A 12,474-nucleotide genomic window follows, 5' to 3' on the forward strand; every position below is an offset into this window, starting at 1 on the left:
TGCAGCATTTACTGAAATGTGCATTCCTACAAGCAGGACAGCATGGTAACCATTCATAACCTTTAAAAGGAATTCACCATAGTGCTCTGGTCGTTTAGAGGAAACTGCAGCCCGTGCCACCAAGTGAGCAGTTTCTGCTGCTTCCCCTGAAGAAGGGCTTTTTCTCAGTGCAATGAAATGAGCCTGTTAAAAAATAAACAGAGGAAACAGTTTAGTTTAAACGACACTTCTCTGATGCGGTGTCACAGTTAGCTCTGTCTCCAGTGGGACAAGAAGAAAATAAATGGGCTTATTTGGCAGAAAGTTTCTTTTTCAGGGAAATCAAACAGACTTTATAAATGAGATGTCGGGTGCATATTAAAATCAGTTTTCCCAATTTCTTCCGCTGGCATTGGATCAGGTCCGAGGTGAACTGTTTAGCTACCAATCCCAAATATCCATTACATTCTGTTTTGGTTCAGAAAGTAAAACCCCCTCCCCTCCAATCTAATTTTCCACTTCAGTTTCTAACAACAGTATTCTTGTTCATTTCCTGTCTTGATTTGTTGTGCATTTTTCCTGTGCACTGTTATATAGCTGCATATTCCACTCCCGAGATGGCTGTAGTTGAGGGGTGGGTGAGATGACTCCTGCACATAAATGGTCACATGCGGTTAGAGTGTTTGGGGATCCTTGGGGTGAAAGGGGCTGTATAAATGATGGTTATATTTATTTGAAGCCCAGAATGAAGCATCATTTCAGTCTTATCAGTGGGGTTTCCCTTCACTTTGGACACAAAGAGATTTACGTGCACCTCTTGGTGGGCATGTGCAATGCCACTCCAAACGCCTGGGATTTACAGGCATGTGCATGAGAGAAGAATACACCTCATAATGAGATCCATTGATTCACTATTAAAACTTTTTACACAAAAAGGGAAAAATCTTGGTCCGGCTAAAGATGATTTTTACCCTTTCCCATGCTTTGTCCTTGTGGGCATAATGACACTAATGGCAAGAGGCTATAATGTTGCTGCAGCATTCTCTGCCAGTAAAGCCCTGCCACTGCTGCTCATTGTCATAATCAGAAGTAAGCCAGCTCAGCTGTGTCAGGTCATGCAGAAATACAAGGTATTTGCTGCTCTATCCTCCTCCCAGCCACTCTTCACTGCAGGGAGCCTTCTGTAAGGTAATAACAAACTCACAGGCAACTGCAATTCCTAGTCTAACTGGGGAAAATCGGGAGTCAAAAACAGTCTCTCAAGTGGACCTGAAAAGGGAAGGACTATAGAAAAATCAAATAGAAAAGTTACTGTGCTCAGTCCACATTCAGGAGAGAATGAAGGAGGAATTAAGCGATTTATGGGATATCTTGTGGGAAATGAACATGGCTTTTTCATCTCTGAAAGTGTGAGGACCAAATATGGATATTTGCAAAACTTCCATCAGGTTCCAATTTAAAGTGGATTGAAGTTTTAAAATTGTATTTATTGAGTTTTGGGGACAAGCATAAATAATAAAGCTATATAAAGCAAAACACAGAGAATCATAACATAGAGAAAAGCAACAATGGCTATATGATATAGTCTTTACCCTGCAAGCCTGTACACACTGAACTACATATGATATCCCACCAAGTCAGCCTATGTATATATAAATATTAAGGCAAATATACTGACTTCAAAAAGTAGCCATACATGTAACATCAGAGGGTAGGGATTTTAGAGAAGAAAGAGTTATCAAAAAGGATCAAGGTAGCTGTGAGTGAGGGAAAGGAAGTGGAGAGAGAAAAAGGAAGGAGAGAGGGAGCAGAAGAAAACGGAAACCTGCAAGAGTTCCTAGAGTTTCCAAAAAGCCCACTAAAATTACATGAAGCCACAAATAGCAGAGTGACAAAACACAAGTCTCTGGTTTGCACTTGCAAATCAAGTGATGTGTTGCTGCCCAAAGGCAGAACATCAGCATACACTAGTTCTATAAGAAATGTGAGGAAACTTTACAATAAAGCTTAGGCGATAAAACTTAAAGTAAGTATTGACATATGAATCTTTTTTTAATTGGTAAGTGACATTGGTACTTACGAAAGTGAGGAGACAATAGTATTGACGTAAGCCAGGGGTAATATAGGGGGCACACTGCAACCTTCCCAACATAGCTTTGCTTATGCTCCTCAGTCCTGACTTCCAAAAGCCCTGTTAGTCCATTCCTGGTTCTCTCTTGGGCAGAGGCAAAGAGATGCAAAACCAGGCCCTAAAATGGCAGTAATCTAACAGTCCCCACTGGACTAGGAGGAGGATTCAGGTATACTGCATACAATACCTGCTTGGAAAAAGATAAAATTTCCTTCCTCTACATTCCTGGGTACATATTCCTTGTATGAAACTGGGGAGAAAAGGCAGGAAAATGGCATGAGAGAGACAGACTGCAAAAGAAAAATGAAATGTAGGTTTAGGACTTTGACTACAAAGTAGAACAAATGATCATTCCCAGTGACCTTATCAAGATATAGGCTCTTGTAATATCTGTACATTAAACCCCAATTTAAGCCTGCTGATATCAATACAATGCAAAATATTGCACCACTGAAAACAAGTGGATTCATCCAAGGAACACAAAAGAAGTTCCAGTTGGGGAAATTACAACTACAGTGCAATTTTCCTTGGGCATTCCACCTTGAGGATCCAATCTTGCAAACCCTTTTCACATGAATAATCCCACTGACTTCAATGAGACATCTCTTGTGAGTGAGGGTGAGTAGGACTGGGCCATTAGAAAGGATTTTAAAAAACTCAAAAAGAGCCTATTACATTTCAATCAGCACCATGCATACCCGGTACCAAAAAACTCTTCTTAAGCAATGTTAGGGTGACAAACAACTGACAACAGCCAAGTGATGATATTTCACTGCTCTAATATTTTAATAAGCATTGATTATTTCCTTCTGGGATGCTTTACTGGTATGCTCTCTTTTGCACCAGGCTAGCTTCACGAAGTAACCAGAGTGGTATGAGCTTCAGAATGGAATTCTCATAATTTCACTCAGGTTCATAAATGGCTTATCAAATCATGGGATATATTATCCATAGAAAGATGTACAAGCATTAAAAAAAGATATGTATGCTCATTACAGAGAAGTGGCTAGTTATTATCAGCTATGTGGCCAATATAGGTAATGGGCTAGGTTTTCAAGAGCTCTCTAGCCAGAACTGGGGCCAGATTTCCAAAACAGCTCAGCATCCAGCAGTTCCCACTGTGACACTTATTTCAAAAAAAGTTCAATACCCAACATATTGAGTTGTCTTGGAAATCTGACTCAGTGTGTATAAACACATAGGATTGAAGCTTTCATCTTTGTATAAGCTGTTCTAAAAACACCCAAGTCAACCTTCTCCCCTCATCTGCCCCCCCAAACCCTATCCCCTAAAACCTACTGGCACATACAAAAACCAAGGTCCAAGTTAAGGACAGATTGGTCAGCCTTCACTTGGGTTCTTCTATGGTTAGTGGCTATATTGTCCTTCCTGGTAATCTCCTAGCACCCAATCCAACTCCCATTGACATCAAACTCGTTGACTTGAAAGGGACTTGGATCAAGCTCTCAGGCTGTACTGAAGTGTACGCAGAAGAGCTTCAGCCACAGCCCCTTTGGAAAATGTTCAGGCCTGTGGAGAGAATTTAGTCTCTCAGATACACAGGCTTTCCCCTTAGGCCTTCGCTAGAATATTGACAACGGTGTTAGTGTGTGGTGTTAAAAAAACAGATTAGCAAACACAGCCTAAACATGCTTAAACCGTAAGCGTAGATAGGGCAAGTTGTATTTTAACACATTTTCTGGTCAAAGTGACCCACAGGGAAGTGTCTATGCTTTAATTTGAACAATTTATCAAGTGTTAAAGTCTCCATGGCCTTATCTACGCTAGACTTTTAGAATTTGTTAGCTGGCATGTTCTAACAATACATCTTTAACTCCTAGTATAGACAACACAATTGCTTTCATTTCTTCCCTTCCTCTTGCATATAAGTGATGTAGTCCATCCCAAAACAATCTGAGTAAATGGTGCAGTGGGAGAGGAGGAATGCAGACAGCAGCAGAAATAAAGTCAGCTGTGAAATGATCTGAAAAATGCAATTTGCTACAGCATAGGGAGCACAGGGGATGTTTGCCAAGTATCATGGGCAAAGCACCAGGAATTTTTCTAGTGTAATGGTGATCCAGTACATTTCTGAGTTTAGGCAGAATGGTTACTATTTTCTAGTCAACCTCATTAATGGAGATTTTCAGTTTCATTTTTATTCTGACTGCAGAATATAAGGCCTTTGTGGAGAAACTAAATGAATTCTTTGCATCAATCTTCATGGCTGAGGATGTGAGGGAGATTCCCAAACACAAGCCATTCTTTTTAGGTTTACAAATCTGAGGAACTGTCCCAGATTGAGGTGTCATTTGAGGAGGGTTTTGGAACAAATTGATAAACTAAACAGTAATAAGTCACCAGGACCAGATGGTATGCACCCAAGAGTTCTGAAGGAACTCAAATGTGAAATTGCAAAACTACTAACTGTAGTCTGTAACCTATCATTTAAATCAGCTTCTGTACCAAATGACTGGAGGATAGCTAATGTGATGCTAATTTTTAATAAGGGCTCCAGAGGTGATCCCGGCAATTACAGGCCAATTTGCCTGACCTCAGTACCGGGCAAACTGGTTGAAACAATAGTAAAGAACAAAATTGTCAGACACATAGATGAACATAATTTGTTGGGGGAGAGTCAACATGGTTTTTGTAAAGGGAAATCATGCCTCACCAATCTACTAGAATCCTTTGAAGGGGTCAATAAGCATGTGGACAAGGGGGATCCGGTGGATATAGTAGTACTTAGATTTTCAGAAAGCCTTTGACAAGGTCCCTCACCAAAGGCTCTTAAGCAAAATAAGCTGCCATGGGATAAGAGGGAAGGTCCTCTCATGGATTGGTAACTGGTTAAAAGAGAGGAAAAAAAAGTTAGGAATAAATTGTCAGTTTTCAGAATGGAGAGAGGTAAATAGTGGTGTCCCCCAGGGGTCTGTACTGGGCCCAGTACTATTCAATATATTCATAAATGATCTGGAAAAAGGGGTAAACAGTGAGGTGGCAAAATCTGCAGATGATACAAAACTGTTCAAGATAATTAAGTCCCAGGCAGACTGTGAAGAGCTACAAAAGCATCTCTCAAAACTGGGTGACTGGGCAACAAAATGGCAGATGAAATTCAATGTTGATAAATGCAAAGTAATGCACACTGGAAAACATAATCCCAACTATACATATAAAATGATGGGGTCTAAACTGGCTGTTACCACTCAAGAAAGAGATCTTGGAGTCATTGTGGATAGTTCTCTGAAAACATCCACTCAATGTGCAGCGGCAGTCAAAAAAGTGAACAGAATGTTGGGAATCATTAAGAAAGGGATAAATAATAAAACAGAAAATATCATATTGCCTCTATATAAATCCATGGTATGTCCACATCTTGAATACTATGTGCAGATGTGGTCGCCCCATCTCAAAAAAGATATATTGGAATTGGAAAAGGTTCAGAAAAGGGCAACAAAAATTATTAGGGGTATTCAACGGCTGCCATATGAGGAAAGATTAATAAAACTGGGACTTTTCAGCTTGGAAAAGAGACAGCTAAGGAGGGATATAATAGAGGTCTATAAAATCATGACTGGTGTGGAGAAAATAAATAAGGAAGTGTTATTTATTCCTTCTCATAACACAAGAACTAGGGGTCACCAAATGAAATTAATAGGCAGCAGGTTTAAAGCAAACAAAAGGAATTATTTTTTCACACAACGCACAGTCAACCTGTGGAACTCTTTGCCAGAGGATGTTGTGAAGGCCAAGACTATAACAGGGTTCAAAAAAGAACTAGATAAGTTCATGGAGGATAGGTCCATCAGTGGCTAGTAGCCAGGATGAACAGGGATGGCGTCCGTAGCCTCTGTTTGCCAGAAGCTGAGAATGTACAACAGGGGATGAATCACTTGGTGATTACCTGTTCTGTTCATTCCCTCTGGGGCACCTGGCATTGGCCACTGTTGGAAGACAGGATAGTGGGCTAGAAGGACCTTTGGTCTGACCCAGTATGGCCGTTCTTATGTTCTTATGCTTCCATAAAACACTGCCTCAGCAACGTATCTCAATTCAAACCCAAAGGGATCATCTCTAGTAAGTAAAAAGCATTTTCAGACTCCATGTCTACTAGTGGCAAAGCTGCTCTGCCAAGACTACAGCAAGATGCTAATTATTGTCATTGTGATGGTGGACTTTGTTTTAATAATACTTAGAAACTTCTGTCCCGGTAGGAAACACACAACTGACTCATTTCACATATTCCACCAAACAGCCACTGAGTGCCACCTATGTGTGTAAGTATCTAGCTCTTTACAAGTCTCTCAAGCTTTATCTTTCTTTGGGAAAAGTAACAAAACCAAAACCAAACCAGCCACCACCAGCTGTGTTGATGGTTTCAGATGTTCTTAGTAGTAATATAGGACTTGATACTGCAGGGTACTGAGTGTCTTTTTATAGGAGTTAAGGATTCTGATTGCCATTTGCAAGGTGCTTAGAACTTTACAGGATTAGGCTCACAATTAGTGTTTGTAAGCATCCCGGGCAAGTTTCAGTGCTCTCCATGGTGGTTTAGATGCACAAATCCCATTATTATTAACAGGAGTTAGGTTTTTAATGTACTGCCTTGGCTGCTGACTGTGTATCATTTAATCCTTTAACGGGAACTAATGATATTTTGAAAAAATGCAGCAAAGACATGTATTTACTAATTGTGCATGAGCCTCATTACGGTGATGATTTGCTTATCTATTAACCATGACATTTAGCAAAATGCCTTACTTGAAACCTTCTTTACCTTTACAAGATGCTGGATTGCTGTTGCATAATCCCCAAGAACCCGTGCTACTCCTGCCATTTTCTTGTGTACAGGAATACATTCCAGATTGCTTTCACCCTTACTCCTCTCAATATGGCTCAGAGCTTTTTGACAGCAGAGAATAGCATCTTCTGATCTTTTGTGACACTGGTATAATCTGGAAAGTAAAAGCAGGTTTTCTTTTAAATTATATAGCTGTTAAAAAACTCATGTGCCAGGAAGATGCTAAACAGGATGCATTTTATGTAACGCAGAAGTTACCTGTGTCTTAAGAAATTTAATCTCATTGCTAACTTTTTGTGCTGTTAAGGAAAAGTTAGCACATGTGACTCCATTTTTGTTTGGGGCCCACCATTGTCTAAAAGCAAGCACATCATGCACCAGGAGGAGTGTTCCTTAGATACTGCATTCCGGTGAAAATCCTCCTCCTTGTCTCCAGCTTGTCTTGACTCCCGGTATCTGTTCTTTGTCTGTACCTAAATCCCTATCTCCTGGCCTTTGATGTGAGGCCTCCCATCCTGATAATAAAAGTTACTGATGCATTGCTTTAGGACCGTGCTGTGTAATTAACATACTAGTTTAGCACGAGGAATGCACCAAGCAGGGATAGGTGGTAGATAAGAAAAGGGTATGTTTATTGGCTAAGGTTTCTGATGCACGAGGGCAACACGCTTTGCTAAAAAGTATATAACCTTTGTATAATCTGTATTCAGGGTCTCCTCCTGGCTAGCAGGGGGGCACCACGCTCGAGCGTAATAAACTTGGTGTTTTTTGGGAACTCTGCAGTTGTGGACTTTGTTCATGTGCCTCAGCCTAGATTCGAACTGTGCGTGACCTATCAGGTATAATTCGCAGCAGTTGTGTGCGTGTCCTATCAGGTATAATTCCCAACAGTGCCAAAAACCCACAGTAGGGAAGAGTAATCTTGACACCAGAAAACAAGTGACTGTATATTTTCTCGTTGGTTGCAAGTGACAAATGTTTTCTGTATTCAAGTACCTAAAGTCTTAGGATACAATTCCATTGCCAGGAAGACCAGTTCCATATGTGGAGTGAGTGATGAACAGGCACTAGCTATCCACAACAGAGAGGAGAATTTTTGCCCCTAAATTTTAATCTTAAACTTCCTCTTCAATAAAATGCTAAGGAATGTGTTGCCTAAAAATTAACAAATGTTTAATCTTGAAAAATGGAGGTCTCTGATTTGCACCTTAGCTTCCCTTTCTTCAACCTGCATTGTACACTGCAGTACAAAAGGAGAGAGTCTTACACAAATCATACTCTTAACATGTTTAGCAAACTGAAAGACAACACAATTTAAATGAATACCAGTTAATAACTTAGGGCTAGAATGTGGCTTTACCGGCTCATGCCGTATTAAGAGGGTGTATAGCGGGAAAAATACCAGCAGCAGTGGCTGAAGCACATGGCAGCACAGTACTTCCAGGGGCAATAGAGAAATGCAAAGAGCCATTGGCCATTATCTTTGAAAACTCATGGCGATCGGGGAAGTCCCAGACGACTGGAAAAAGGCTAATGTAGTGCCCATCTTTAAAAAAGGGAAGAAGGAGGATCCTGGGAACTACAGGCCAGTCAGCCTCACCTCAGTCCCTGGAAAAATCATGGAGCAGGTCCTCAAGGAATCAATTCTGAAGCACTTAGAGGAGAGGAAAGTGATCAGGAACAGTCAGCATGGATTCACCAAGGGCAAGTCATGCCTGACTAATCTAATTGCCTTCTATGACAAGATAACTGGCTCTGTGGATGAGGGGAAAGCGGTGGACATGTTGTTCCTTGACTTTAGCAAAGCTTTTGACACGGTCTCCCACAATATTCTTGCCAGCAAGTTAAAGAAGTATGGGCTGGATGAATGGACTATAAGGTGGATAGAAAGTTGGCTAGATTGTCGGGCTCAACGGGTAGTGATCAATGGCTCCTTGTCTAGTTGGCAGCCGGTATCAAGTGGAATGCCCCAAGGGTTGGTCCTCGGGCCGGTTTTGTTCAATATCTTCATAAATGATCTGGAGGATGGTGTGGATTACACCCTCAGCAAGTTTGCAGATGACACTAAACTGGGAGGAGAGGTTTAGTGGAGGGTAGGGATAGGATACAGAGGGACCTAGACAAATCAGAGGACTGGGCCAAAAGAAATCTGATGAGGTTCAACAAGGACAAGTGCAGAGTCCTGCACTTAGGACGGAAGAATCCCATGCACCGCTACAGACTAGGGACCGAATAGCTAGGCAGCAGGATACGCTGGAGGGTAGGGATAGGATACAGAGGGACCTAGACAAATCAGAGGACTGGGCCAAAAGAAATCTGATGAGGTTCAACAAGGACAAGTGCAGAGTCCTGCACTTAGGACGGAAGAATCCCATGCACCGCTACAGACTAGGGACCGAATAGCTAGGCAGCAGTTCTGCAGAAAAAGGACCTAGGGGTTACAGTGGACGAGAAGCTGGATATGAGTCAACAGTGTGCCCTTGTTGCCAAGAAGGCCAATGGCATTTTGGGATGTATATGTAGGGGCATTGCCAGCAGATCGGGGGACGTGATCGTTCCCCTCTATTTGACATTAGTGAGGCCTCATATGGAGTACTGTGTCCAGTTTTGGGCCCCACACTACAAGAAGGATGTGGAAAAATTGGAAAGAGTCCAGCGGAGGGCAACAAAAATGATTAGGGGACTGGAACACATGAGTTATGAGGAGTGGCTGAGGGAACTGGGATTGTTTAGTCTGTGGAAGAGAAGAATGAGGGGGGATTTGATAGCTGCTTTCAACTACCTGAAAGGGGGTTCCAGAGAGGATGGTTCTAGACTATTCTCAGTGGTGGAAGAGGACAGGACAAGGCGTAATGGTCTCAAGTTGCAGCGGGGGAGGTTTAGCTTGGATATTCGGAAAAACTTTTTCACTAGGAGGGTGGTGAAGCACTGGAATGCGTTACCTAGGGAGGTGGTGGAATCTCCTTCCTGAGATATTTTTAAGGTCAGGCTTGACCAAGCCCTGGCTGGGACGATTTAGCTGGGGATCGGTCCTGCTTTGAGCAGGGGGTGGGACTAGGCGACCTCCTGAGGTCCCTTCCAGCCCTGATGTTCGATGATTCTACGATCCCCTTTGAATGGTTGCAGTGCGTGCTCCTCTCCAGTGTCGCTCTAGAAGGCCAACCCGTGCTGACGGGCCACAGACATGTCTATGCTTATCTTGTGCTATCCAGCCTTGCTAGTGGGAGTACACACCTGCACAGCTGGATGAGTCAGGCACAGAAAGCCCATCTCCTCCTTGCACAAATGTGCAAGAAAAGTCAAGAACCTCTGTCTGAGGTCTGAATTAACTCTTTGTGAAAAGAAAATGTTTCTCACTATTCTAACTTATTTAAATCTTCTGGAAAATGCTTACCTAGTATAATATATTCACTAAATATAAAGTTTTCCCTAAAAAATGACTTCTCCACAAAGATCTATAGCTATAGATTTGAAACAAACAGAATTCATGGCAGATGGCTAATTAGCTGATTGAGCAAAGTGTCAAGCAAGTGAAAAAGAACTGTAAAATAATTCATAAATCTAGAGTGAGCCAGTGGATATCTAACTCCCTTTGATTTTTTTCCCTAGATTATTTTAGCCTCCAGAATTTGCCAACTTTCAGGCTGCTTAAGCAAAGGAAAGAAGTATGCATGTTCAACTCTTCTTGTTTCCATAAAGCAACTGGGTCCTGCCAGGAGAGTAAAATACTGAATGAATAGCCCCTTTGTTTGCTGGGTAGATTGCTAAAGTCATAGAAGAACAGAAAAAGCTAAATGCCATGATGACATCATCTTGGTAGTTCAATGTCCTACCTGAAAACTATGAAGGAGAGGGGAGACTTGTATATGCTGAACAAATGAATATGGGTCTTAAACATAGATCAGAAGGAACCATAGCTGTGCCAACATTTTATTATTATTTGTATAACAGTGAAGAATTCCACTGCAGGGGGGGTTCCACTGCACATGTATGTAACAAAAAGAGGGACTTTTAAAGACAGTGTTCTCTGTTTCTCTTGTGTTTGTGGCTCCAAATAATAAGGTTACCCAAAACTTGAAATGCTAGAAAGCAAATCCAAGTCCTTCTTCAATGACCACAGAGGGCTTCCTGCATGCAGATCTGGAGCCAGATGAACTGATCATGTGTGGATCTTTTGTTGCTCTTGGAGGTAGAGGTAAAGGAGTGTGTGCATTTGTGTGTGTGTGTCTTTTAAGACCACAGTCACTGGGTTGAAACAGCCCCTGCAGAGCAGTTCTGCAGTGTGAGATAGGGGAAGGATTCCTTCCCACCCTTCATCTACCTACCCAACCCAGATTCTCAGACTGGGTGCTAAACTGAGGAACTGGCTTTAAATTATGATTCCTCTCAACACTTACTCATGTGAGTACTCCTTATCTACTGAGTGGTCCAATTGATTTCAGTATGCACTAATCAGGGATTACTTGCATAATTAAGGGTTTGCAGGATCTGGGCCTTACATTATAAATGTCATTATCACTGCACTAGCTAGTAACCTTCTAGAGTTGATGGCCAAATAGGACACTTTTGGTAATGTTAACAAATGTACAGGGTAAAGAAATACATTTCAGGCATCAAATATTAAATGTGTGATCATACATAAAAAATGTAACACTTATTTAGGTCCAAATTTTGATCCCACTGAAGTCAATGGGAATGTTGCCATTGACTTAAATGGGACAAGGATGTATCTCTGAATGAATTAAAAATGTATATTCCTATTATGACAAAATAAATAGGAAAGAAAAACATATTTTGAATTAGATTCTTTTCTTGTGTTATCCAGAGAGATCCTCAGAAATTCATTGAGGAATCACTAGTTTATTTAATCTGCCAAATCAAGTCCATGGAAATTGCAGCAGATGTAAAATCCTAGTCTATGAAGAATGCATTTCAAGCTACACAAAAGAACTGCAATTTTGTGATACTTAAAGGGATATATTCTCCAGCAGCAAGCACAAACAATTTTACCACAGAACAAAATATTAAAGCTGGAAATGTTTTTTGTGTGATTGTTTGATGGACCTCTATTTTCTTTAAAAATCAAAAGATAACATCAGTGATCCAAAGTAAGGATTACAATAAAGTTACAGCTGTAATGCCTTTATATCCTGTGTTGATAAGGTTGTCTCTAACGTGTAACTCTAGTTTATGTATTATTGATATAATGGAATGATGTTTGACATAAAAATTGGAGCATAGGAATCCAAGAAAATAATTTGAGACCATCCAACTATTTTTCCATCAAGTAATTTAACAGATTTAATCTGAATTTGTTAACAAATAGAAGTCTTAGTCATTGTTTTTGGGACAAGATCTTCTAATCCAAATTCTAGCCCACAGATGAAGCTTTGCAGCTGCTGTTAACCCCTAAAAGTAGGATTGTCAAGAAGGGGAATCGGGGTGTGCTATGGTTTCCCTATGCCTAAGCTGCCATTTGTAACTAGTGAAAATTAGACTTGGTGCAAGGGACTGAAGGAAAGATGACTTTAAGCCCCTTTCTTTTCCTCTGATCCTGGGG

The 12,474-nt window shown here is 41.1% G+C and overlaps 1 protein-coding gene across 1 annotated transcript in view; it reads right to left on the bottom strand.

Moving 5' to 3' along the window:
- TTC23 (tetratricopeptide repeat domain 23) overlaps positions 1–12,474 on the bottom strand; it is a 44,683-nt gene that overhangs the window by 10,661 nt on the left and 21,548 nt on the right. Inside the window, 3 exon segments of the mRNA XM_073304656.1 lie at positions 78–183; positions 4,785–4,949; positions 6,891–7,068. Coding sequence (XP_073160757.1) covers positions 78–183; positions 4,785–4,949; positions 6,891–7,068 — 449 coding nt within the window.

The sequence above is a fragment of the Lepidochelys kempii genome, chromosome 10, assembly GCF_965140265.1.
Source record: "Lepidochelys kempii isolate rLepKem1 chromosome 10, rLepKem1.hap2, whole genome shotgun sequence".
Taxonomy (NCBI): Eukaryota; Metazoa; Chordata; order Testudines; family Cheloniidae; genus Lepidochelys; species Lepidochelys kempii.